We start from the raw sequence: 27,863 nt of genomic DNA on the forward strand, positions 1-27,863 counted from the left end.
AGTCTATTTTATCCTGTAATCTACCTGACCTTCCCATCACCTGGAGCTCTGTTCCTCTGTGTTTACCTTTTTTCACATTGTAATTGTTTTGATCATAGACTGAACTCCCAGATCCTCTGTTCTTATAACTTTATTCTGTTCTTGACTCCTCTATATGTCAACTGAGTTCAGGTTGATGCTGCCATGTACGTCATTCTGTAGTTATTGTGTGTTCTTGTTGGATCTTGGTCCACAGAACTTCCTTTAGGATGTTTACCATAGCAGGGTTGGCTTTGGCAAAATCCCTTAACTTCTGTTTATCCTGGAATGGTTTTATTACACCATCATATTTGATTGACAGCTTTGCTGGGTAGAGAGGATTCTTGGGTAGTAGTTTTTTTTTTTTTTTTTTTCAGGGTTGCCTGCATGGTTTCTGTTGAGAAATCTGAGCTTAATCTGATCTGCTTGACTTTGTATGTTACTCTTCCCTTTTCCCTAGCTGCTTTCAAGATCCTACCTTTATCTCTGATTTTGGAGAGCTTGATGATTATATGTCTTGGTGATTGTCTTTTAGGATCTATCCATCCTTGGGTTCGTTGAGCTTCTTGAATGCTTATCTTTTCACTTTTCAGTATGTTAGGAAATTTTTCTTCCAGAAGCTCTTTACCTATCTCCTCTGTGGACTTGTGTGATTGTTCCTGTTCCGGGATGCCAGTAAGTCTTATGTTTTTCCACTTCATGTTATCCAACATGAATCTTAGGCCTTCTTCGGATTTTTAAAATCCTTTTTTGTGTTTGTTATTCTTTCTTAGTAGTGTTAAGAGATTTATATTCTAGCTCACTAGTTCTAGCTTCTATCTCTTCAATTCTACTCCTTTGCCCTTTCAGTGTATTGTCCATGTCTGTTATTCTAATATTGTTTGGACCTCTTTTTGTAGGTTTGGAATTGTTTCCAATGCTGTCTCTATCTTATTTCATTGTTCCTGTAGCACTTTCCTGACTTCTACCTTATTTTTCTCAACTCCACTGTATAGTGTTTTGATACATTTTATAATCATTTTTCTCAGTTCCTTCTCAGGCATTTCCAAAGCCTGCCCATCTTCCAGTATGGAATGTAGGTCTACTTCTAGCTCATTTGCCTCAGTCACTTTTTTATCTCGTTTCTGGATATGTGCAGATATGGTCATCTGCTTCTGTTTTTTGAGCATATTCAGGAGTTATCTGTGGCATTAATACTTAGATGGGTGTGTATTTTGGTATTTTTTATGCTTTCAGATTGCCTCCAGGTAGATGTGATCAGGAAATGGGCTTCCCTTTTCACTCTTCTTCAGAAATTTCAAGATGCCACTGTTGGTTGTTTTGGCGTAACTTAGGATTTAATTTTCGACTTATTTCTTTTTTGTCTGCTTGTCCCGCTCCACAATCGCCATTCAGGCCTTTTTTCTAGTTGTAAACAGTTCAAGGCCGGCTGTGGCCATTTGGTTTTAATGGAAACTGTCTCTTTAAATTTCCAGGAGATATGTGTGCATGCATAGTAGAACCCTCCAAGGGTGGGGCTGGGGTGTCCACTAGCTCAGACACCCCTACAGTCACCAGAATGGAGGTGCGCAGACAGCAAGGGACCAATGAACAGCTACCAAAAGAAAAGAATGTCCTCATGTTTATCTCAACAGTTCTGCTAGGCATCTGTGGCCGCTCCGATCCTTCCCCAGCTTGGTCTCACCCAAGATGGCGGCTCCTGGAGCAGCTGAGCACCTTGGAGTAGAAAGCAATGGATTTCTTGCTTCTGCCACAAATTACCCCAGCTGTGAGCCTTCCAACCTTCTAAATATTCCTTTATATATGGTTCAGAGTTCTGGGACCATCCCCTGAGCCTTCTTGGTCGGGTATTCTGTGTTGTTGCTGGCGGATCTCTTTACTGCACTTCCACCTGATCTGCCATCTTGTTTGTTCTCCCCCATAGGGTTTTAAGGCTGTAAATCTTTACTGAAGCATAGAGCCTCATGTTTCTCCTGTGGTTCCAACTGCCAACCTTTGGTTATAGTCCAACACTTAATCCACTGTGCCACCAAGGCTCCTTCTTTGTAGGGTATTGTAAATAAAGCCTGCCAATACCCAAAATCCTTTGCCATTCTGTCTGTTTTGAGTAATAGCTACCCTATTGGACAAAGGAGAACTGCCCATTAGTCTCCAAGTCTCTAAATCTGTGGGTGCAGAGCATCACATCTTTCCCCACAGAGTAGCAGGGCTGCTAAACCTACCAAACAGAAAGTATCCAGGACTGTCTTCTAGCTTCCTCCACTCAATCCTTGCATAAAATACCATAGACTTCTTTTTTAAAGCAAAAATCTCTGGTGATTTTAATATTGAAAGTTGCGACTTGCCTTTACTTTTGTCTGGTTTCTAGACCCTTTGGGGTCACAAGTGGTTCTCAGCCCAGATGTGTATCAAGAGCACCCATGATAGCAGAGGCAACACTTGAGTCTTTTATGAGGAACATTGCAGTAATTTACACTTAATAGTGCTTCTTGTGGACTTGGATGGGTCTGTTTCCCTCATAGTTGAAAGTAATATGGTATTTATCAAAGGCCAGCTGGTAGGGGGCAAAAACTCTCATCTTCAATGGCTTTTGAGACTCAGGAAAAGAAGAACAGCAGAGGGGAGGGAGCAGCTGAGTTGAAGGGGGAATGAGTAGCTCTTAGGAGATGAAAGCTTTAAGGGAGGCACTAGAAGATGGATGTTGTCCTGAGGAAATGGCTTCCGTGTGTGTGTGTGTGTGTGTGTGTGTGTGTGTGTGTGTGTGTGGTTAACGTCATCTGTAGAAGCTTTTATGTTGTCCTGTGTAGATTTAAAAATGATCTTTTGGGGGATTTAATTGTCACTTCAGAGAGGCCTTCCTGGACACCCATTTTAGGAATTGAGCTGTTTTGAAGAAAAGAAGCCCTCATTGATTATGTTGCTAAGGAGTCTGAGTATTGATTTAAAGTTTTTGCATGCTACTTAATATCACTATGGAAGAAACTCCTCATCTGACCAAAACCAAACCTAGTGGAACTTTATGAGGCATTATTCCATGATTAACAAAATTATGATCAATGAATCTCACATAAATTTTTTAATATGTGTTCTGAAACAGGCATCCTGTTGGGAAGGAATGATGCTTATGCTTAGAAATAAATCTGGATTTGCACATAATACTCAGAGTAGATCATTGTGTTTGGGAAATTATTTAAAGGAAAGATTGCCCAAAGTGTTTAGAAATTGGGAGAAAATAATTATTGTATGACCTTTGAAATTTTGTTAGAGTGAATGCTAATGTGTATTGTATAACTCATTAAAAAAGAGTTGATTGAGGGGAATATCCTCAGATGTAATGGGCTCACAGCGGCTGCATGCTGTATTAGTGTCAGGTGGAGTTAGCCCAGAAGCTTGTTCCGTATACCAAAACTATAAAACATGGGTTTTGTTATGTTAGTTTGTTTTTTCCGTTTGTTAGTTTGTGTTCTTTTAGAATATTGAAAAGTAGAACAAGACAGCTGGGATTCACCTTCCTATTTCTGGATTAATTGTGAGAATTCCTTATGATTGAGTGTGTACATTGTTTTTACTGTCATCATACTACGTAGTAGGTTCAGTGGCATTATATAGAATAAGGTAGTATTTTATTATCTCCCCCTTTGAGCATATTCTTATATATAAAAATGATTAAATTTTATTTCTTAGGGCAGCTTTAGGTTTAAAGAAAAATGAAGCAGAAAGCATGGAATTTCCACCTGTCCACCCCCACCCCATCCCACCAGTTTCATCTTTTATTAGTGTTTTGCGTTAGTGTGGTACATTTGTTATAATTGATGAGTCTATACATTATTAACTCAAGTGTGTAGTTTGCATTAAGGCTTACTCTTTGTGTTGTGTGGTTTTTTGTATTTTGACAAATGCAAAACTATTCTGTATCCACAATGACATTATCATACAGTATCAATTTCACTGCTCACAAAAATCTTATGTGCTCCACCTACTCCTCCATTCCCTTCTCTTCCCTCCCCTTGAGCTTCTGGCAGCTAATGATCTTTTTACTGTCTCTGTAGTGTCCCCATTCCTAGAATGTCATCTAGGGGAGTTCACCGGTGTGTAGACTTTTCATGCTCAGATTTAGCAGGATGCATTTAGGATTCTCTTAGCCGGGCTGCTGTGTGCTTTGTAAGGAACAACCAAACTGTTTTCCAACCTGAGTACACTATTGTGTGTTCACACCAGAGTTAAATGAGAATTCCCTACTTTATTTGGAAATAATTTCAAATTCATGGAAAGGTTGTAGGAAATGAAGACACTTAATATATACTTGTGCCCACATTGACTACCATTTTACCTCATTTGGTTTATTTGTTCACATTCTGCGTATCAGAAAACGGAATGTATTTATCTATCCCAGTTTTGTCTGTAGGCTCGAGCGTGCCCTCCATAGCTGTGTTGCTGTCTAGTACAGGCTCTGGTCTCCTTGGGGATTGCATTGAGTGATCACATCTCTTTTGCCTCCATCAGTCTGAAACATTTTAGAGCCTTTTTAAAGCATACAGTGTGCCCTCCCACTCCTTCTTAAATAGAATGTTCCTCATTTTGGGTTTGTTTGATGTTTCTTCTTCATTAGACTGAGTTGCACATTCTCCTTTGGAATACTCCACAGGGAGATGGTGTCCTCATGATACCACCTCTGTGGGTATGTGGTATCCATCTTTGGACCCGCCTCATCACGGCGGTAATTTTGTTCATCTAGTTCGGGTCTTGCCTGATTTCTCCACTGAATAATGACTCTTTTCTCCCTTGCAAATAATGAGCGGTTTTAGGATATACTGTAAGATCATGAAAATATCCTGCTTCTCACCAAAATGTTGCCTAATTGAATTAGTAAAAAAGAAAAAAAATCCTTTTTTACTAATTGAATTGAAATATTAGAGCACTCTTATGACTAGTAACTTCACAATCCACAAATACATGGTGGCGGTTATGTGCTGTGGAGTCAGTTCTGACTCATAGTGACCCTGTACAGGGTTTCCGAGGCTGTAAATCTTTACAGGAGCAGAAAGCCTCATCTTTCTCCTGTGGAACAGCTGGTAGTTTCAAACTGCAGACCTTGGGGTTAGCAGCCCCCCTCATAACCACTATGCTACCAGAAATTCACAAAGAGATTTAATCATGCCATCGGTTAGAAAAATGAGTGTTGGTAATGATGGTGAGTTCAAAAATACTCTTGGAAAGAACAACGACTAATTTGTGTCTTTTTTGGCCATATCTCCTTACTTGTCAAGTGTGTGGATTTTGGCAGTTAAATAGTTGAGTCACAGTGTGTGTTGTGTTAAAGACTATTCTGCTTATCATGTGACTAAAGGCTTTTGTGGCCTACAGGAGAAATCTCATATGTAGCTTTTGTCATGTTTTTATTTTGTTCTGATTTTGCACAGTAGCTTGATAACTAAAGGTTTGCTGAAGGAAATGACTCATGGAGATGAAAACATGAAATCTTTGTGAAAGCCATAGTTTTTCCAAGTGGATTGAATTGGATGGGACTTCTACTGTCGATGGCCAGATCAAGCTAGGAGAGACTGTTGTCAGTAAAGTACTCCTTTACTGCCTCATGCCTTCTCCCTTCCTTGTTGTAACGTTTCCCATGTTCTGTTTTTAAAATTCCTGTCCCTTTTCCATTTGCCCCATTTCTCAGATTTGTAGTAGCAAGTTTAGGGAAACTATAGACAGCTAACAATTTTCCCTAAAATTTGTTTTCTCTAATTCAGCAGTGGCTGAAAGGCAATCATGTACTTGAGTTTTTAATCCTAGAATGTCTCAAGGATAGGAATATGTTCAGTGAGTACTTGTTGAAGAAAGTAAGAATTATTAGGTTACAAAGGAAGAGTACAAAGGCTTCTGTCAATAAAGTACTTACCTTTGCTGTGCAGATGTTTGTGTAATACCTTCTCTGTGTATCCAGAAGCATTTTCTAGTTCTTTCTTGGTGTTGAGTCATAATTATCACTATTCCAAGACAGTGTTAAACACCAACCCTGCTTAATTGGTAGTTATGCTGTAGAGAGCTGGGGATTTATTTCTATTCCACTTGAAATGCTGTAAAACTGAGATTAGTCATTTAGGAAACAAATATTTAGAACTTACTATCTAATTTTATATGACTTTAAACACTTCCTATGCACAAAGCATTATTCTAAGCATTTAATAATATTTATTTTAATACTGTAACATCCCTATGGAAGCCGTGTCATTATCCTTATCTGTCAGATGGGAAAATAGGGGCAAAAGTCTGGATAGTTGCAGGCTAATCTTTTTAGTGTCACATGCTGACTGTAGGAGAAAGGATAGAGGGATACAAATATGCTTTCATGTCTGCATATGAAGCATAAACTGACTTAATTACACTAAGTCGTGATTACAAGTGCTACACCCTGTGATTCTGTGATGGAGGGTAGTTATCAGTGTGCATTCGCTTAAGTCAGAGTTGTACCTAATATGGGTGAATAAAAGAAAACTGATGTGGAATAAGATGGTGAAGTCAGGGGATGTTCATAATCAGTTCTGTGTCTTACAAGGAAGTCCTGCTGGCACGGTGGTTAAGTGCTCAGCTGTTGACTTGTCTGGTTGGTGCTTTGAATCTACCAAGCAGTTCCACAAGAGAGGTGTGAGGATCCGCTCCCATAAAGAGCACCCCAAGAAAACGCCAAGGGACAGTTCTGGTCTGGCACAAGGTGTCTCGATGAATCAAAATGGACTCAACAGCACCTAACTTCCCTGCTTTAGGGTAAGGTCTGGACTGCTAACCACAAGGCTGGCAGTTCAAACCCACCAGCTGATCCTCAGAAACCCTATACAGGGCCCAAACCGACTCTATGGCACTTCACAACAGCCAGATACAAGCCACTGAACCCTTGGAAACCAGCTTCCTTATCTAGAAGAGAGAATTGGCAGATTAAAGTTGCTTCCAGCTCGAAATTGTTAACATTTATGGTTACATGTTTTATTCATAGGCCTCTCATTTAAAATACATTTAAGCAGATGAATGGCTACAACAGTAGGAAAATGTAGATTTTTTTCCCCAAAATTCTTTTTTATGCAAAAGGCTAAAGCAGACCCTGTTCCCCCCAAAATTGTCATTGTCAGCCCCGCCATGTTGTTAGTGGTGAGCAGCAATAAAGACGAAAGAGGTAAAGAAAGTTTAGGGCCCCCAGTATGCTGCAGCCCCAGGTCATTCTTACATGATGTGGTCCTGTCATTGATATTCCCGTTGGAGTCCTGGTGTGGTGCTCTAGGATAAGCACTGGATCTCAGTATTGGTTTGAACTGCAAGGTCAGCCGTTCAAACTCACCAGCTGTTCCTTGGAAACCCTGTACAGGGCTGCTGTGAGTCAGACTTGACTCGACAGCACCTATTAACAACAACAATCGATAAATGGGGTTGTGGTGTGGTGCTGTAGGATAAGTACTTGACTGGTAACCTCCAGTTCAGCGGTGCAAACCCTACCAGCTGCTTCTCAGAAACCCTACTATGTTGTTGTGTGCTGTCTAGTCAGTTCCAACTCATTGCAATCCTGTATAGGGTTTCTAAGAGTAGTTAGTGGGTTTGAGCTGCCAAACTTGTGGTTACCAGTACAGTGCTTATCCTACAGTGCCACACCAGAGCTCTGGAAAGCCTATACAGGCTTGCTATGAGTCAGAACAAACTCAAGGACACTTAACAACAACAGCACTCGTATAATATAACTGCTTCACTGTTACTTAGTAGAGTTTTTCCATTTCAGAATTGATCAAATGACCCTGAAACTTGAGAACACATTAAACCATATTTAATACATTGCATGTAAAGTACATGTTTTGGAAAGCTTCTCTGCAAGATAATTATTAACATGGTTTTGGTTACAATTTACTAGCTGCTTCATTATGTTAAACACACCTATTTCCTAACAAATACCAAATAAACAGGACATGATCTCACTTAAATCTCTCCCCAGAGATTAATTCAAGCCTCTTACAACAAATTTTGCTCAGGTGCTGTTTAGTTGGTTCCGACTCATGGTGACCCTGTAGAGGGTTTCCAAGGAGAGCGTGGTGAGTGTGGTTCAGACCGACATCTTGGTTCACTTATTGCTTATTCTGCAGCGCCACATCAGGACTTCACAAACAATCTTGTTGTTGTTAGGTGCCATCAAGCCTTTTCTGACTCGTAACAATCCTGAATAGGGTTTCCGAGGAGCAGCTGGTAGGTTTGAATCGCCAACCTTTCGGCTGCGCTCCAGTGCTGATCCTACTGTGCTGCACCAGAAGTCTGCAACAAATGTTACTGCAGTGAAACTTTAAAAGTAATCTAATCAGCCACTGTTGAACCCTGTGTCCTTGGGAATCTATTTTCTGTTGTATAAAATGGGGGTTATTTAGGATCAGCACTGGACTGTGAGCCACAAGGTCTGCAGTTCAAACCCAGCAGCCGCTCCTCAGAAACCCTTTTAAGGGTTGCTGTGAGTTGGAACTGACTCAACGGAGCCCTGGTAGCGTAGTGGTTATGAATCGGGCTGCATAGTGGTTACAAATCGGGCTGCGAATCTTAAGGTCAGCAGTTCGAAACTACCAGCGGCTCCGCCGGAGAAAGATGAGGCTTTCTGCTCCCGTAAAGATTTACAGCCTCAGAAACCCTGTACAGGGTCGCTATGGGTCGGAACCGACTCGATGGCACTTAACAACAACAACAATGGCACTTACAACAATAACATCATGACTTGTTGATAATCACATATAAGAAAGTTCTGAGAATCATTAATTTATAAAAGTAGTGATTATGGTTGTGCTAACATTTTTCTTAAGCCAACCAAAAGTCCAGCGAATAGGTCGGAAAATTAGAGGCAGAATTTAGGAAGCTATACCTTGAGGATTTGTCATGGAATGCAGTGTTCTGAGGACTTATGGACTTGTGGCATGCATGTGTAGCTAGTGTAAGGCCACAGAAAACAATCAGCTAGTGTCAGGGTCCTGAAATAAAATCCTTTTTGTTTAACCAATCCATTGTTGAGGTTTATCTAAAAAGTAAGAGGTATTTAGTAAAGTCACTGTAATTTATATGAAATAAGAATAATATCTGATCTGTTTTACAATGGCAGTCAAAATAAAGACTATAACAAGGGGTGGATAAGACCTGTTACAAGAATTGTGATGCTTTGCTGAAGGGTAGAAAGGGTGTGAATGATGAAGTGGACTAACCCAGATGGGGAGACTTGATGAAAGTAGATTCTTCTCAAATTCAAGCAGACATATCTACATACAGAGTTTGACATGTCACTTCAAATTCGTTGATAAAGTGTTTTTTTGTGTGTGTTTTTTATCCTAAGGTGATACCTATTTTAAAAAATGACCACATTCTCAAAAATCATCATTTTGTAATGAAAGACTAAGTTTTTGTATAAACAAAATATATATAAAATCATGGCTATAAGGTATATTTTCTTAAAGCAGATTGATCCTACCAGTAGCGAACCTCATTTCCTAAAAGGGGCCCAAATGGCATGTTGGTGCTAGAAGATTACATAGAGCTATTCTCCTTTATAAATGCTTATTACTCTAACTTCCGTTGTTTCTTTTTTCAGTCAGGTCAGTTCAGTGAAGATATGATACCCACAGTGGGCTTCAACATGAGGAAAGTAACTAAAGGTAACGTCACAATAAAGGTACGTTAGCCACTTGCCATTAAATGAATTAGCATATAGAGTTATAGGTTTTCCTGCTTTCTTTTCTTTTTTTAACTTGAGTGTTTATAATTCTGGACTAATAAATAGTTGTGTTCCAAAAAGAGCCTTCTCTGATATTTCAAACTGTAAATACTGAAATGTTATAACTAGCCCATAAGAAAACTTAGGTTATAGATAGGCAAAAGCAATTTATTTATTTTTTATTTAGATGTTCTTGTTATTCTTGTTGCTGAGTGCCATCGAATTGGTTCTGACCCATAGGACCCTCTGTAGGGTTTCCAAGGAGCAGCTGGGGGGTGGGAAATAAAAATCCCAACTTCAGGGTGTTAGTATATTATTAGTATTTGGGAGCCCTGGCATGGCACTGTAGAATTAGCACTGGACTGTTAACCACAAGGTTGGCAGTTCAAACCCTCCACCTGCTCCTTGGAATCCCTATACAGGGTTGCTATGAGTCAGAACTGACTCAACAGCACTTAACAACAATAATAATTATTTCATGAGCAGTATTGTATAGTAAAAAGGTAATTTGTTTCTAATATTGGTAATTTAATGTTAATTAAATTTCTGGCAGCAAATACCATAACCCAGTTCTTCCCTTATTTAGTACTAAGTTGTAAATTAGCACTATAAAATTGGAAAATGTAACTAGTTGTTAAAATGTTCTTTTTAGAGTGAGCTTAAGAGATTTGGAGTTCAAATATTGACCTTTTATTGGGGGGCCCCACGGTAGTGGTTTGTTATTTTTGTTCTTCAGTGGGTATAGGGAGTTTACTTCTCTGTCCAGAGACCTCATGGTTCATTGTACCCAATTTTCTTGTCTCACAGAAACTATTCATTAAACACTGTCTGTGGCTGGTATAATATAGCTCCTCCTTTATTCATTTGCGTATCTCTTTATGCATGTAACTTATATCAGTATCTAAGTTGGGAGCCTTGTGAAGAGAAAAACAGTGCAGTAAGCCTTTTTTTGTACCTAATGCCCAGCATGCTGCCCTACAGAGCAGGCATGATAATAAATTAGTAATGGCTTTCACATGAATGAAATACTTTTATAAACACCTAAGTAGGACCACACAGAAACTCCGATATTAATGTATATATACCCAGTCAAATGTTCATTGCTTCTGAATTAACTATCGTCTTCTGTTTGAAGCATTCAAATCTGAATAATACATGGGTCTGCAGATATAAAAAGTGTTATCTTGAGGATAAATGTTTTCAGTAGTAGAAATGTAATGGTTAAATTTAGGCAAAGAAAGTATCCACAGAAGCCACATTTCTATTCAAGCACAATTTTAGATGTCATGCCAGGCGTATTAATAGGGGCTTCGATTTTTGAAGTGGTTCTAAGTGCTCCCAGATTAAGAGCTCCTGTTTGCAGCTCAAGTCTGTCAGGAGCACTTTGGCTCCAGCATTGTGGAAATAGGCATTTCTGCTTGATCTTTTCTCCTTTCTGCGAATCCCTCTTTCACTGTATTGTTTCAAACGTTCTTTATTAAGAATTGTCTTGTGTTGGTTTAAAGATCTGGGACATAGGCGGGCAACCTCGATTCCGGAGCATGTGGGAACGTTACTGCAGAGGAGTCAACGCGATCGTGTGAGTGTCTTTTCACAGTCAGTGTAGGCTTCAATCAAAACGAGGTTGTTATAAAGAATTTAAAATCTGTCATCTTAGTTGTGATTATCAGGCATGTGAAGAAGAGACATTCAGATCACTTGGGGTTTTTTGTTTTTTTTGTTTTTAAGTTACATGATAGATGCTGCAGATCGTGAAAAGATAGAACCTTCTCGAAATGAACTACATAATCTTCTAGATAAACCACAGTTACAAGGAATTCCAGTAAGTATGGAGAACTTGGTTTTTAAAAAAATATTTATGAATATTAGATTTTGTGTTTGACATTAGTAAAATGTCTTGTTTTAAAATTTAGAATGCTTATGTTTATTGTGTGTCTTTCATAATAGTAGACACTGTCCAGAGCAGCAGTCACATTTCCCACCTTCAATAAGAAAGGCAGGTGCTATGGCATAGGATCTGCCCCTGAGAGGACCATGGGGCTGAGAGCTATAAATTAGAGAGGAGATTTGAACTAGGTTGGTCAAGAAGGAAGGATCCCCAGAAGAAGTGAAATGTGAGCTGAGATTGGAAGGTTCTGGGAGTTAGATTGGTGGTGTTTGGATGGGAGGAAAGTTCAGACAAGGGCCCATTGGTGTAAGGCTGCAAGAGGAGGGAGGTGGGCGTGAAGCAAACGCAGGGCGAAGCATGGTGTTCCATGCCACCAGGATATGGAGGAGACTACACTGCACAGGACTTTGTGGGAAACTCTTAAAGTGTTTTAAATAATCAGATTAGTGATTTGACTAGAGGTGGGTAAGACTGTATGGAGGATAGTTTAGGAAGCTGTTGTTCCTGTCCTGGAAAATTATGGAACCTTGAAATAGGATGTTAGTAGACGAAATGAGACAGAATCAGATAATGGAGACATTTAGGAACACAATCTGTCATTCTTGGTGGTAGATTAGAGAAGGAGAGAGTAAAGAATTTCTAGTTGCTTACTTAGGCAGTTGGATAGAGGGTAATGTTTTGTTGAGCTGAGAAGGCTGGAAATAGCAGCCTTTAGCTTCAAGATAAATTCTTGAGTGTCTATTGATCCTCAGAACACATTTGGGTTGGTGGTGTTACCTCCCCTATATAACAGTTAGGATTCGTTAGAGATCCCAAGATCATTAATAAATTGCCCAGTCAGGCATTGAACATGTCTGTCTGACTTCTAAGACTTTTTTTTTTTTTTTTGATATGTAAACATTCTAAGGATGTTCTTTTTAAGGAAGTATGCCTATTTTACAAAATATCAAGTTTTTTTTTTTTTTTTTTGTAACATGAACAAACTGTCAATATAAAGCACAAATAAAAATTAGTCTTATCTTAGTCATCATTTAGGTTCTTAGTTGCAAACAGTAGGAAGTTGATTTAAGCAGAAAATAATTCATTGAAATACTATTTATTGGGTAGCTTGCAGCATCTTTAGGAAGATTGCACAACCAGGCTCAAAAAATAGCCAGAACGAGGGAGTCCACACTTAAATTCTACTCAGTGAATCTGGTGCTTACGCACAGTTGAAGAGACACCCTTATTCTACTTGGAGATGAGCTAGCTGATTCTCCACTATCAGAATGACTTCTGACAGTGCATCACTGCTTTTACATTCACAGTATTGTTGATTATATCTGATTGATGGGCCTAGATTCCGTATCTGTGCTACAGTTATCTATTGGGGGGCAGGTTTATAAAGTTTAAATATAAGGAAAGTGCTAAGATGCCAGACAGTCATAAAACCAACAGCTGATCACAAATGACCATAATGTAGTATTTGGAAGTCAGCCAGTTAGTTACAGATTGAGAATTTGGCTTGACTTAAGAGCAGAAAGGAGTAAGAAGCTAGGAAGGGAAAACTAGTTGTCCAAGGGTATTGAAATTCCATTCTTGGCCCTCCCACTCCTTTATCATGTTTATTGTTCTCTGTGATGATCCCCCAGTGCCCTGGCTCTCTGTTTCCTGTGCCTGTGCCTTGGCTCCTTTTTGTGTAAATTAAGAGTCTAGGCCTACGTGTAAGATTGGTTCAGGTGTTTGGTGGAGGTATATTGACTGAAAGAAATGGGTGTGGCAAGGTAGACACCATGGGTACTTTGGACTGATCAAAGATAAAAATTCTTCGAAAACACTGATTTAACATGTGGATGCTATCAGATAAGTCTTATGTATTCATGTTCTTTGCTTTCTGTGTGTAAGGCCATAAGGACATTATCTGGGAAAGACAGCAGAATGGAAATTGGGAAGGTCACCTTTCTCTGCTCTCTTTTCAGCATTCGTGTAGCAATTAAATAATAACACTTGACCTCACAGTATATGCCTACAGTATTCACCTGATGACCAAATTTACCCATCATCTTAGAATATTTATAAATGATACTCTGTAGAATCTGTCTTGGATTTTAACAGTGTATTTATGTTAAAAATGTGATGACTTACAGTCTATTAAAAATGTTACTATCTTTGGTTCTAAGATTCCATTCATATATTGGTAAAGATTTATTAAGAAATAGCAGGATACATAGCATATACTTAGAGCAGCTGCAAATTGAATTAAACAGGCCTGTACATGGTAGGAGTTAAGGAAATACTGTTTTGAATGATTAAGTTAATCTGACAAGCCACCAGCTGTAAAAATCTGCTTTAGTATTATGTCGGGTGGTTTTAATATATGTTGATATCAGGGTGATATTGGTTTTTTGATAGTTTGTTAAAATAGTTTTCTTACATAAAAGTTAACTCTTTAATGCTTTTTTTTTTTTTTTAAAAATAAGGTACTAGTACTTGGAAACAAGAGAGACCTTCCTAATGCCTTGGATGAGAAACAGCTCATTGAGAAAATGTATGTATTAAGAATGTATGATAGAATTTTTTTTACAGTTGATTCTAAATAAAACTGTTGACTATATAAATTGTTTAGTGCCATTGCATTATTTATTAGTAATTATAGCCATGTTTTTAGGTAGATAAAGCCAGACAAGTTGTTGTTAAATGACTTCAAGTTGTATTATATAGGGTTTCTGAGGAGTGGCTGTTGGGTTTGAACTGCCATACTTTCAGTTAGCAGTCTAGTGCTTATCCTACAGTGCCACACCAGAACTCCATCAGAGACGTGAATACCTAGACTTTAGTAGATTAAAATAATTTCATTTACCAGTAAAATTGGCTTAAGTAAAACTAAGCATGAACTTACTCTCTTAACTCTTACAGGAATCTGTCTGCTATTCAGGATAGAGAAATTTGCTGCTATTCAATTTCTTGCAAAGAAAAGGATAATATAGGTAAGTAATGGCTGGTGTTTTGGGGAAAAAGGAATATCATTGGAAGGAATATCTAAGTGTTATGCTGTGCTTTTAAAATATTTTATTGTGATTTAGATAAAGGTTTACATAGCAAATTAATTTCTCCCTTAATAATTTTTATACAAACTATACTGTGCTTTTAGTTAAAACTAATGCTTCTTACTGCTTATTGCTATTTCTGTGTGACTACCTTTATAGGATACTGTTGCTTTTGTCTCAGAAAAAAGACTAGACGTTTTACCCTCTGACAGCCAATGCACTGCCATGAATCTGCTCCATGCTATTGAAAGAAGTCAGTGCACGAATGCTGTGAGGTTAAGCATTGTATGAGATCAGTTTATTGTATTAATGGTTACAGTGCTAGTATCCAGCTGTTCTGTGTAACAAAATGATATTTTAAAAATAAGACTCAACAAAAATTGGTCTAAAGGCATTGTAACAATGTTTTGCTTATTGAGGCAGTATGTTACTGTAATATGTTATTCCTCTTGGAGATATTGCTACAAACACTCTGTATTTATGTAATGTCCTCAGAGAACAAGTCTGCATGGTTTAACTTCAGTCTCTTATTTAATATGGTAAAGGATTATTATTTAATAAACAAAAGTTCATTGGACTTCCCGTCCAGAGCAAAGAAGAGCAAAGTAATACACGTGAGCACATGGAAACAATTAGTCCAAAGAATTAAGGGACCACAGGAACCTCAGCCTCCATGATTCTGAGACCAGGAGAACTAGATGGTTCCTGGTTACCAGTGCCAACACATTGAAAAGGGGCCTAGATAAGAGAGACATGTAGAATGAAACTCAAAACCATAAACCACACCATAGTTATGGGGCTGTGATAGAGACTGGTGGAACCCTGGGCCCATGGCCCTAAGACGCCTGGAACTGACTTGACTCTGGCCCAACTTTCAGACAAACAATAATAGACAGATCAGTAACACCAGGGAGGCGTGTGCTTTTTATAGCAATCAACCTTTTGAGGTCAGAAGGGCTGCATCTGCCCTGGGGTAAAGCTCAGAAGGCAGGAAGGGATAGGAGAGAGGAAACCAGTAAGGCTAGAAAGAGACCTATTGCATTGTGGGGGGTTATAGTCACTGTCCCAAAAGAGAATGGGTATGAGCGGCTTGATGGAAAACCAATGCGCTCTGTAAGCTTTCACCTACATCACAATTAAGAAAAAAAACAATAATACTAATTTGAAATTTATAACTTTTTCATTTGTGCTAGAGCTGGATGTAGTGTTAATTTGCATATAAATTGGCAAGATTTACCTTTGATTTAAAAACTGATGCCTTTATTACCCATATTTACAAAGTCTTTAGACATAGTTTGTTTCATCCATTTTTGCTGTGCTTTGTTGTTGGAAGTAGGTACAGCTTTGACTAAGATTTGTCAACGTTCCTGGAGCTGTCCTTTGTTGGCTGTTGGCACACACTCAGGCTGTGTCTGTAGCTCTTAACCTTGGCATGGTTTTGTAATGGTACCTGTTTTCCTGGTTGTGCCAAAAGGAATTACTTTCAGATATTAATTTCATTATAATTTCAAGTTATTTTTCTCACTAAGCTATTTCCAGGGACTTTATAAAACATTGTTTTTGGAACTGACTTGTAAAGTTTTATGTACTTTTATTCTGTTGCATAATTCATATAGATAAATCTCTTTCAGTTTTAAAAAAATATTTTTTTGTAACTAAAAAGTGGATTGGAATAATGTGTAATCAGTAGTGTCAAAATAGTGTGTTTAAAAAGGTATTCTGCTGCTTTTCCCTTAGCCTTCACTCAGTGTGCATTGGTTCTCCTCATGCCTGACTCTTTTTTAGAGTTAATTCCAGCCTAGATCCTCCTTTCCCTCTTGCCCCAGACAAGCTCTAATGAGTTCAGAGTGTTGATAGTTGTCCTAGCTGGTTCTGGGCTTCCTTTAAAGCCTTAGCATATTGCTGATGGACCCACATTTTTATCTCTTAAATGAGTAGAATTAATGACTTGTTACACTGTATCATTTAGTTTGAGAACTAAGCAATTACAGTTACTTAAACTAACATTCTGCGTAGCTTAACATTCTTATTAAATGTTAACATTTGCCACCAATAGAGCATTTAGTTATTTACGTCAGTACACTGGTTCTCAATTCCAAAACCAAAGCAAACCGCCTGTCATTCAGTCTGTCCCAACTCAGCGGTAACCCAGTAGGACAGAGTAAAGCTGCTTCGTAGAGTTTCTGAGGCTATATGGGAGCAGTGGTAGATTGGAGCTACTAGTGAGTTCAAACCATGAACCTTTCAGTTAGCAGCATAGCACTTAACCTGCTGTGCCACAAGGTCTCCTTGACTCTTGATAAGGGATCTTTTATCCTCAGGAACATTTGGCAATGCTCAAACCCACCAGCTGCTCCTCGGAAACCCTATACTGGGTCGCTACGTGTCAGAACTCATTCACTGACACTTGGCAACAAGAACAACAGAAACCTTTTTGGTTACCCTAATAAGGTAATAATGCTGGTATCTAATAGGCAAAGGCCAGAGATGCTGCTAAATATCTGCAATTCCTACAGCAAAGAATATCCAAAATGTTATAGTGCTAATATTGAGAAAACGTGTTCTACACGAAACATAATCTTCACTACATTATGGTATTCTGTTAGTCTTTCATATTTTCTGTAGTTTCTAAAATAGAAATGGGGGTAGGCGTTTTTGAAGGGAGAGAAAAAGTCCTCAGTAACTTAACTGTCTTGACAAAACTAGCTGATATTTACCTGAAACAAATCGTGTGAGTTTGTTCATTTATGAAGGAAATGCTGTAAGAGCGCTGAGAACCACTGAGTTGTTTGAGGGTGATCTTTACAGCTGCTAGAGCTGTCCATCCAATCCCAGTTTTATTTAAGAACTCTTGATTCTCTTAAAGAATTATCAAGGACAAGGAAGTTGATCCCGCTAACTAGATTCAAAACAAGTGGCTTATAAATCAGAATGTATATTTGTTTGAAACAAAAAATACAACTAATTGCCAAGTAGATTAGACTTCTTGGCTAATCAAGGCCCAGATAGGAGGTGAGAGTAGAGTCTCTCTGGCAGCTAGTGGCAAAGGCCATTGATGCTGCTGAACACCCCACAGTGCTCAGGATGTGGTGGTTGTTAAATGCCCTTGAGTCGGTTCTGACTCATAGCGACCCTGTATAGGGTTTCCGAGGAGTGGCTGGTAAGTGTGAACTGTCGACCTTGTGGTGCAGTGCATTATCCCACAGCACCACAGCAGGGACTCCCAGTGCCCAGGATAACCCCTCACATAAAGAATTATACAGCCCCAATGCCAGTAGAATGAAGTGAGGAGCCCTCCAATCTTACCAGTCAGTGATAACCCACTTCCTCACCCTCATGTTTGAGCTGCATTTACCCAGAGCCCCACATTGCTTCATCCCTTTCTTTCTCCTTTGCTTTTTCTAGAATTCTGTGGAGCTGGTCTCCTCCTTCCTCAATCCCCAAATGACTAGCATCTTTTCTGTCTATGAGACTAAAAGTTCCTCAGTGGTAGAGAGGGATTCTCTCATATCTTTACATTCTTGGCCTTCCACATAAAACATCAGATCTTACAGGCAGTCGGTACATGTCTGAGTAAAAGATAGCACAAATTGTTCTCTACGCATTTCAATTTTTTTTAAATCAGGAAATTCTTCAGCTCATCCTCAAGCTCACGGAGTGTCAGGTAGCACTGCAGTTGCAGAATGACAGAGGAGAGCCGACACTGTGCTGACTGCAATGTGTACCCGAACGTTGTCAGATTGTTGGATGTCTAGTTTCTTACCACTCTGACTTTTTCTCCCTGCCTCTCTCCTTGCCTCTAGATATCACACTTCAGTGGCTTATTCAACATTCAAAATCTAGAAGAAGCTGAAGTACCTTCTGAAGTCTTCCAGTCCTTCTTGGCTCTGATCCTAGAATTATTGTCCGTTCCTCTGAAGTACTTCCCAGAATACGGTCCTTCCTAAACCCAAGAAATTGCCTTTTTCAGAGTTTATTTCTCATGTGCACTGCTGAAGATGTGTACCCCTAATCCTTCATAAAGAATCAGCTAGAGTTGTCATGATAAAGTCACACACACAACAAAGGCTTCTTATACATACTATCTTAAACAGTGTGTAGAGCTTTTTTTTTTTTTAAGAAAAAACAAAACAAAAACAAAAACACACGCTCTTGACCATCTGAAATCAAGAATATTGCATATTACTGTTCTGGTCTTTCTGGTCTTTCAGATTTTTATATTAATTTTCAGTAAATGTCTATCTATGATATTTAATCGTAGAGTTCAGTAACTTAATACTGACACTGACTTGAGACAGCATGAAGTTTCTAGTGCCACACACAGTATTTAGAAAATCTTTTTAAGCCTGATTCATGTGGGATAAAAACATAATGTTGATCTTATCTCACAAATGCATGTGACATGTATAAAAATTACACCTTAGGAATTAGAAAATGGTCTGCAAAAAGGGGACGGAGACATCAGATCAATGTTGTTATTGGTTCTTTCCTGTGGCGAGATCTTACCTGGTGACATTGAAAACAGTTCTATTTTCTGAGGGTTCTCCATCACCAGAGAGCAGTTGGGGGATATGGGAGGAGCATGCTGTTTTGTATCTGTTCAGATCATTACTTCTGTCTTTTTATTTTCTTTCTTTCTTCCTGGTTCAACACACTTTTATAGGGGGTTGGGAATTGATGATTTTCTTAGAAGCTTTCTTGCATTTAGAGCATTCCAGCCAATATAATAAACCTATGTTAGGCTGTCCGACTTTGTTCCAACACCTGTTTGTTGTTTCTATCTCTAGTCATTCAATCTAGTTAGTTAATTAAAGAGTGCCGCATGACACTCTTTTAATTCCTGACTTTTTATAGCCAGTCATAAAAGTTGACTTTCAGCACAAATGACATGTATAAACAAATACAGATTTTTATTTTTCTCTCTTTCTGATGTAAGATTTGGCACTGTTTTGTCTGGTGCCATTAGACATCTTGATTATTGTGACAACTCTAGACCTGCCTGCTTTATGTAATGTAATCATGCGCAATGTCTACAGGTTGTTTACTAATCAAACAGAACTGAAAACTGATGCTGTTTATTACTGTTTGCTTCTATCATAAAGAGAGGTTTAAAAAGGTACCACGAACCTGTTCCATAGCTTTAGTAATCTCCATATACATAAGGGGGCTAAGTAATACTTGGTTCATGTGTCCATTGTTATCCACCTAGGCCACTCTTGTAGAGGGAACTGTGGATCACCTGTTTACGTGTTGCCTCACGTTGTGTATGATCCTTGTTTCCTTTGTCATGCAGCACTAGTCTGTTGACAGTGCATTCATTTCCAGAGCTTTCCAAACTTAATGAGTGTAGTCAACATTAAGTGCTCTTCATGAATACCAGTTTTCATTAGACTGCCATGGCTTCAAAATACTACGCTGGGTGGCCCAGACACAACTTGGTTTTCTTCAGTCACATTTTTATGAAGAGAATCTGTTTTTAAGTTGTTCTCTTGTTCTTTGAAGCGTGGCACGAACTCTCCTGGTGGGATGATGGTTCTGTACATGAAGAGTTATTTCAGCTTGCTGCTGTAGTTGAACGTAGCTTTATTACAGAGATGGGAACTAGGATATGACTCCATGGGGGAGCGCATAGGTTTGCTCATTGACTTAGAGCACTCCTGACAGTGTTTGTGCCTTCACTGTCTTCAGCTTCTCAAGCCATCCAAACACTGTTACCAGCATATTCCTGTGCATTAACCTCTGCATGTGAAAACTTAACAGTTACTGAACTTTGTAAATATCTGTGCATTCTTTTTTTTTTAAAGGTGGATGCATTTTTTTTTTTTTTTTGTCTGTTAATTGCTCTTCTCAGCTTTATTCAATAAACTTGCATTTTGAGGGTTGTATTGGCAATTTTAACTTAAATGTGCATCATGATGGAAGGTTCTGTCTTTGTTGGAAGGGGATGGGAAGACAACATTACCTGAGGAGGGTCTGTAGACCATGTGATAGAAAAAAACAGCTCAGCTCTCGAGACTGAGGTCTGTGGGCTATTGAAAATAGAAATAAACTTTTAAAATATCCACAGACTTGATACTGTGACTTTTTTACTTTTGGTATAGGCGGTTACTAGTACTGTAAGCTGTTGTGATACACCATATTTATGACTTGGTGGGAAGAGCTACTAAGGCATTTTATACCTCAGTTGTTTTAGAAATCAAAACAAAATACTACTAATAACTGAAATTGCTTTAACATGTCGATTTACTGACTTCATTCAGTGATTTTCTGATAATGGCAGGTTTGTATTTTTACTAGTATGTTGTCTTTTTAAATTTTGGGATCCCTGTATCATATTAATTGTTTATTTTAAGTTCACGTTTCCTCTAATCATCTTCTTCCAGTCTCTAACATTAAAATGGTAACTGCCAGGAACACACATGGACAACTTACTCTTTTCAGTGTCTACCCGTCATATTTGTTCACTACCTGTCTTCCAACACCAAAGTCAGTACTGTGTTTTTATAATAGACTTTAATTTTTTTCTCCTTAAAATACAGGTTTCTTCTTAAATTAAAGGGAGTCGGGGATCACAGTGGATCTGTAGGATAAACCTGGGATTGCGAACCACAAGGTTGGCAATTCGAGCCCACCAGGTGCTCCACAGGAGAAAGTTGAAGCTTTCTGCTCCTGAAACTCATTCACCGCCTCAGAACCCTATGCAGGGTCACTATGAGTCAGAACCAACTTGTAGCACTTAACAACAACAACTAAATGAAAACAGCATATTGTACTTAATTTTATTTTAATTATCCATAGTGTGAATGATGGGATCCCTTATTTGATCATTGTAAGCTGTTAAGAGTTGTTTTTAGTGAACAAATATTGATATTTCCATTAATTCAAATAATGATATTTACTTTTGCCCCAAGGTTAAAGGAAAGATTAGTTTCGACCTTTGTTAAAGATCAAGAACAGCTGAGGAATTTGCACTTGTTTGTATGGGTTGAAATTGTCCTGCTCCAAATTTTTAAAAAAATTTTTAGTAGTCTCTTCTGTTACCAGAATATTTGATCCATTCTTGGGGATAACTTGATTGACATGAACTTCTTAGCTGCTTGCACTGAGAAGTGCCCTCTGTATCGTCATATAAATACTTGTGGCACTCATCCCGGGCTCCCTGCAAGCCTGTGTTTGTTCCATAGATGGGGCTGCCATTCCTATTGGGATCAAGGTGGTGACTCAGCTTGCCTTTTTATTTTCCCCAACAAAATGTTTCATTGTGAATTGAGTGATAGTTTACAAGGCACATCATCAGTTTTGCACTCAACAAATCAGTCGCATTTTGTTTCATTGTAATGCTTGCCATCCTGTCCAAACACCACTGGTTAACAGCATTTACCTTTGTCACCAGTGCCCTTTAAAATTTTTTTTTTTTGGATATACATTGGTTTAAATGTCCAAAGAGCACATTTTGCAAGCCAGTCTCCTGCCCGCAGACACACAGTCTTTCTCAGTCATTGGGCCTGGAGTCAGCTGCTCTGTGTATGCCATAGCCTCTGCTTCCGTCTCCGGTGTCCTGCTTTCCTGCTTAGGCTCCCACGCTTCGTTCATGCTCTTCCTTCTTGATCCACAGGTCCTCTTCCTGGAATGAAAGATTAGTGCCCCCCCCTCCCCTTTTGTTTCACATCTTCTATATTTACGGTTGTGACCATTGCAATGAATTCTGCTAATAATTACTTAACATTTGTATCCTAAAATCCTATCAGCATCATATCCCTTCACCTTCCAGCAGACCCATCTGGACAAGAGGAAAACTATTCAGTGGGGCTTCTGCCATACCCTCCTCATTTTGAAACAGTCTTGAAAGTTTGTAAGCCAGCCACTTTTTGCCTTTATAACCCCCCAGTTTTGGAATCCAGTGTGTCAGGGGCCCATCCCTATTGACCCTGTGTCCTAATAGGCATCCCTGACCCTTGAGGTGAGGACTCCTCCTCTTTTGGTTGTCACCTGCCTTATAATGGAGTATGCTATCTCTCGCACTATAAATATTCATTTCCTCAAAGCTGTTGGAAGACAGGTATGTATATTTGTTAAGAATAGTTCAACTTGGAAATCCCTCTACATACATACATACATACATAGTCTGTTACAGTTACCTATTGTGGCTACACCATATACCATAAATTAACAAACAAATTGATTTTCTACATCATAGGTGGCTAGAAGTCCAAATTCAGATTGTCAGCTGTAGAGGAAGGCTTTTTCTGCCTCCTGGTTCTAGGAGGTTCTGAGCTCAGGGACCCTGGGTCCAAAGGACTAGATCTACTCCTGACTTTCCTTTCTTGGTGGTGGTAGTCCCATCTCCTCTGTTCATGTTTCCTTTTTTCCCTTGTAAGATAAAGGAGATCATCTGAAGAACAGATTTGATACATTAAACACTAAAGATCGAAGACCAGAAGAGTTGTGGGATCAAATAAAGACCAACATACCGGAAGAAAACAAAGAGTCATTAAGAAGACAAGAAAGAAGGAAAAGATCAAAATGGCTGTCAGAAGAGATGCTGAACCTTGCTCTCCAGCAGAGAGATGCTAAAGCAAATGGATGAAATGAGGAGGTACAAGAGCTACACAGAAAAGTTCAAATGTCAGCTCCAGAAGACAAAGTCAAATATTACAACAAAATGTGCAAAGATCTGGAGTCAGAAAACCAAAAGGGAAGAACATAGCATTACTCAAGCTGGTGGAACTGAAGAAAAAGTTAAAGCCTTGACTTTGATTATTGAAGGATGTTGTTGTTGTTAAGTGCCGTTGAGTCCGTTCCAGCCCATAGCGACCCTGTACAGGGTTTCTGAGGCTGTGAATCTTTACGGGAGCAGAAAGCCTCATCTTTCTCCCATGGAGCAACTGGTAGTTTTTAACTGCTGACCTTAAGATTCGCAGCCCGATTTGTAACCACTATGCTACCAGAGCTCCTATATTGTAGGATACTCTGGGTAAATTATTGAATGATGCAGAAAGCATCAAAGAAAATGGAATATATAGAGTACCAAAAGGAAATGGTTGGTGTTCAACCATTTCAAGAGGTAGCATATGATCAAGAGTCAATGATACTGAAGAAGGAAGTCCAAGGTGCATTGAAGGAATTGGGGAAGAACAAGGCTCCAGGAATTGATGGAGTAAAAATTGAAATCTTTCAAGAAAGTGAGGAGGCTCTATACCAAGAAATTTGGAAGACAACTATATGGCCGCCTGATTGGAAGAGATCCGTATTTGTGCTCATTCCAAAGAGAGGTGACCCAATGGAATGTGGAAATCATTGGACAATATATTTGCTATTCCATGTGAGTAAAGTTTTACTAAAGGTAATACAGAAACGGCTGCACGCATACATTGACAGAGAATTTCCAGAGGTTCAAGCCGGATTCAGAAGAGGCCGTGGAATGAGGGATATCATTGCTGATGTTGGATGGATCTTGGCTGAAAGCAGAGAATACCAGAAAGATGTTGATTATGCAAAGGCTTTCGATTGTGTGGATCATGACAAGCTATGACAACATTGCGAAGTATGAATATTCCTGAACACTTGTGCTCATTAGGAACCTGGACCTGGACCAAGAGGCAGTTATTTGAACAGAACATGGGAACACTGAATGGTCTAAAATTAAGAAAGGTGTCTGACACGGTTGTATTCTATCATCAACTTATTCCGCCTGTATGGTGAACAAATAATCCGAGATTCTGGGTTTTATGAAGAAAAACATGGCATCGGGATTGCAGGAAGACTTATTAACAACTTGTGATATGCAGATGATACAACCTTGCTTGCTAAAAGTGAAGAGGACTTAAAATACCGATGAAGATCAAAGAGCACAGCCATCGGTATGAGTTGCATCTCAATGTGTAGAAAACAAAAATCCTCACCACTGGATCAATAAACAATCTTATCAACGGAGAAAAGATTGAAGTTGTCAAGGACTTCATTCTTGGATCAATCATCAACAATTATAGAAGAAGTCAAGACATCAAATGACGTATTGCATTAGGCAAATCTGCTGCACAAGACCTTTTTAAAGTGTTGAAGAGCAAAGATGTCAGCTTGAGGACTAAGGTACTCCTGACCAAAGCCATGATATTTTCAGTAACCTCATATGCATGTGAAAGCTGGACAGTGAAGGAAGACCGTAGAAGAATTGATGCTTTTGAGTTATGGTGCTGGAGGAGAATATTGAAAGTGCCTTGGGCTGCCAGAAGAACACACATCTGTGTTGGAAGAATATGCAGCCAGAGTGCCCCTTGGAGGCGAGGATGGCCAAACTTCATCTCTCATACTTAGGGCATATTGTCAGGAAGGACCAGTCTCTCAAGAAGGGTATCATGTTTGGTAAGGTGGAGGGTCAGATAAAAAGAGGAAGGACCCCTAGCAGATGGGTTGGCAAAATGGCAGCATTAATGGGCTCAAAGGTGGCAACAATTGTGAGGTTGGCCCAGGACTGGGCAGTGTTTTGTTCTGTTGTGCTTAGGGTCACTGTGAGTCGGTATGGACTCTATGGCACCTAACACCACCAAGATAAAAGGTGGTAACCAGCCCCCAAGGAAATTGCCTTTAACCTGATTAAGTTCTAGTGTCCCATCTCATCATGGAAGTGATTACATTGTTTGCATATATGATAAAGTTAACTCACACACTGTATGATTAAATGCCCGTCAAACCACTGAGAAGCTGACACATTTTGAGGGGAAACATTCCATTCTATATTACTAACTAGTTAGCCAGTTGTTAAGTGCCATGGAGTCGGTTCCAACTCAGCGACCCTGCACAGGGTTTCTGAGGCTGTAATTCTTTACGGGAGCAGAATGCCTCATCTTTCTCCTGTGGAACTGCTAGTAATTTCGAACTCCTGACCTTGCGATTCACAGCCGGTAACCACTATGCTATCAGAGCTCCCTAGTTAGCCAGTTAGATGTGAGAATTAGCCCTTCTGTCTCAAGGATATCAATTGAGTTGATAAGTGTTTAGATTTACATTTCTGAAAGTAGTTCTTTTGATCCTGTCATGTGACAAGGATGTGTCAGGCCATGGCTGCTTGTTTTATGTTCTTTGTGTATTGTGACTGAGTATTGATTTTCTTTGAAAGCCTGTTGATTTGGTAAATTTAAGCTTAAGGAATTGGTCAAGGGATAACAAATGAAGTGGAAACTTAAATTTAAGTTGACCATCTACTTGTTACTGCCAGACTTCAAAATGTTACAAGGTACAACAATGTATGTGCCAAGGAAGAGACTGGAAAGAGAAGACAGTAAAGCAAATACTAGCCTCTTAAACTTCCTTAAATTTGTGGTTCTACAATTGTAGCCCACTGCAGATCTTTCCAGTTGGCTTGTAAATGCCTCCACACAATTTCAGTTTCAAATTCAGTTATTAATAAAGCGGATCCTTTTGATATTGCTGCATTTTGGGTGTTCATAGTCCTGGTGTTACTGGACTGCACTGGACCGCAAAGTTGGTTTGAACGGCCAGGTCAGTGGTTCAAGCTCACCAGCTGCCCCTAGGAGACCCTATACAGGGTCTCTATGGATTGGAACAATCTCGATGGCACTTAACAACAGGCAAACAAGCAGGTCATTTAGATTCTAGATGGTCTGTAATTAGAAGTGCCTTAATCCAAGCTCTCTCCAGTAAAATATTTTAAGATTCCCGCAAAGCTGGTGATTTGGGTAATGCACATTTCTCGCAGGAGTCAGGAGGATGAAGGTACTTTACCCACATCTTCCTGGGGCTTGCAGGTCTTGCATTTATAAAAGGAAGGGATCTAATAGGAAAACAATGTTCTTAAGTGCCATGGAATCTGTTCTGGCTCGTTAAGTTCCGTGGAGTTGGTTCCAACTCATAGCAACCTTGTACAGGGTTTCCGAGGCTGTAAATCTTTATGGGAGCAGAAAGCCTCCTCTATCTCCTGCAGAACAGCTCGTAGTTTCAATCTGCTGACCCTGAGGTTAACAGCCGGATTCGTAACCACTATGCTACCAGAGCTCCTTGTTCTGGCTCATAGCAACCCTGATTAGGGTTTCCAAGGAGCAACTGGTGAATTTGAACCTCTGACCTCATGGTTCACACTGATGTTGAGGTCCAGTGCATTATTTCTCCCACAGCAGCAGACCAGGGAAACAATGGATGGCTTAAAAATGCTAATGTAGTTTGGTGCTGTCAAAGGAGTGGAGGAGAAGGCATTTGGGAGAATGAAATTTTCTTTTTCAAGAACAGAAATTTATTTTCTCACAGTTCTGTAAACTTGTATTCCAAATTCAGGGCATAAGCTCTAGGAGCAGACTCTTTCTCTGTTGGCGCCAGGGGAAGATCCTTGTCTCATCCCATTTCTGTAGTTGTGTTCCTTGGCAGCCTTCATGCGGCGTCTGTCTTACGTGCTTGTTTCCTGTGTCTAATTTTTTGGGTAGGTGGGTTCTTGCCTTTGCCAGTTAACTGATGGTGCCACTTTGAGGAGTTGCTGAACCTCCTCTAGCTCCTGAGTTTTCCCATCTGTAAAGTGAAAACGGGAGGATTTATGACATCATATTTCCCATCAGCGGGCTGTCGTCATTCTAGCAGCCTAGAGATCCGATCATGGCTAAAGCACAAAGCAGAGATAAAGACACCCACTTGCCCTAGTGCATATAAGTTGTTGGATGTTTCTTCTCCTTGGAAATCATACAAACATTCAGAAATACAAGCACTTTTTAACTTTGCATTTTAGCAGAGCCAAAGGGTGGAATACTGCAGATATTTTACAGAATATAAATGAATTTTGTTTTAAAAGAAATGCTGTAAACATGAGCTTGTATTTTGAAGAGATTTACAAATCTTTAAAGTATTTCTCCCCAGAATGCAGAAACATGCGTTGTATGGTATACATTAAGGCATCCTTGTGGCACTGTAGATAACACTGGATTGGTAACCACAAGGTTGGCAGTTCAAACCCACCAACCACTCTGCAAAGAAAGGAGGCTTTCTGTTCCTGTAAAGGTTTACAGCTTTGTAAATCTTGAGTCGAAATCAGCTCCAAGACAGACAGTGAGATGGTGTCAGCTCAAAATTTGGGTCAGATACTTTAGGGCAGTTGAGTCCAATTCACAAACATCTTAGATGAACAAATGTTGTTGTTGTTAAGTGCCATCGAGTCGGGTCCGACCCATAGCGACCCTGTACAGGGTTTCCGAGGGTGTAAATCTTTACGGGA

General features: G+C 39.4%; 1 protein-coding gene and 1 pseudogene across 1 annotated transcript in view; one reads left to right on the forward strand and one right to left on the reverse strand.

The window, feature by feature from the left end:
* ARL8B (ADP-ribosylation factor-like 8B) overlaps window positions 1-18,503 on the forward strand; it is a 56,832-nt gene extending 38,329 nt beyond the window's left edge. The window contains 6 exon segments of the mRNA XM_006846624.1: window positions 9,614-9,694; window positions 11,242-11,315; window positions 11,465-11,558; window positions 14,084-14,151; window positions 14,520-14,590; window positions 18,454-18,503. Coding sequence (XP_006846687.1) covers window positions 9,614-9,694; window positions 11,242-11,315; window positions 11,465-11,558; window positions 14,084-14,151; window positions 14,520-14,590; window positions 18,454-18,503 — 438 coding nt within the window.
* A 3,087-nt stretch (window positions 18,504-21,590) lies between these two features.
* LOC102819589 lies at window positions 21,591-21,847 on the reverse strand (annotated as a pseudogene).
* Between the last annotated feature and the right edge of the window lie 6,016 nt (window positions 21,848-27,863).

The sequence above is a fragment of the Chrysochloris asiatica genome, unplaced genomic scaffold (assembly GCF_000296735.1).
Source record: "Chrysochloris asiatica unplaced genomic scaffold, ChrAsi1.0 scaffold00028, whole genome shotgun sequence".
Taxonomy (NCBI): domain Eukaryota; kingdom Metazoa; phylum Chordata; class Mammalia; order Afrosoricida; family Chrysochloridae; genus Chrysochloris; species Chrysochloris asiatica.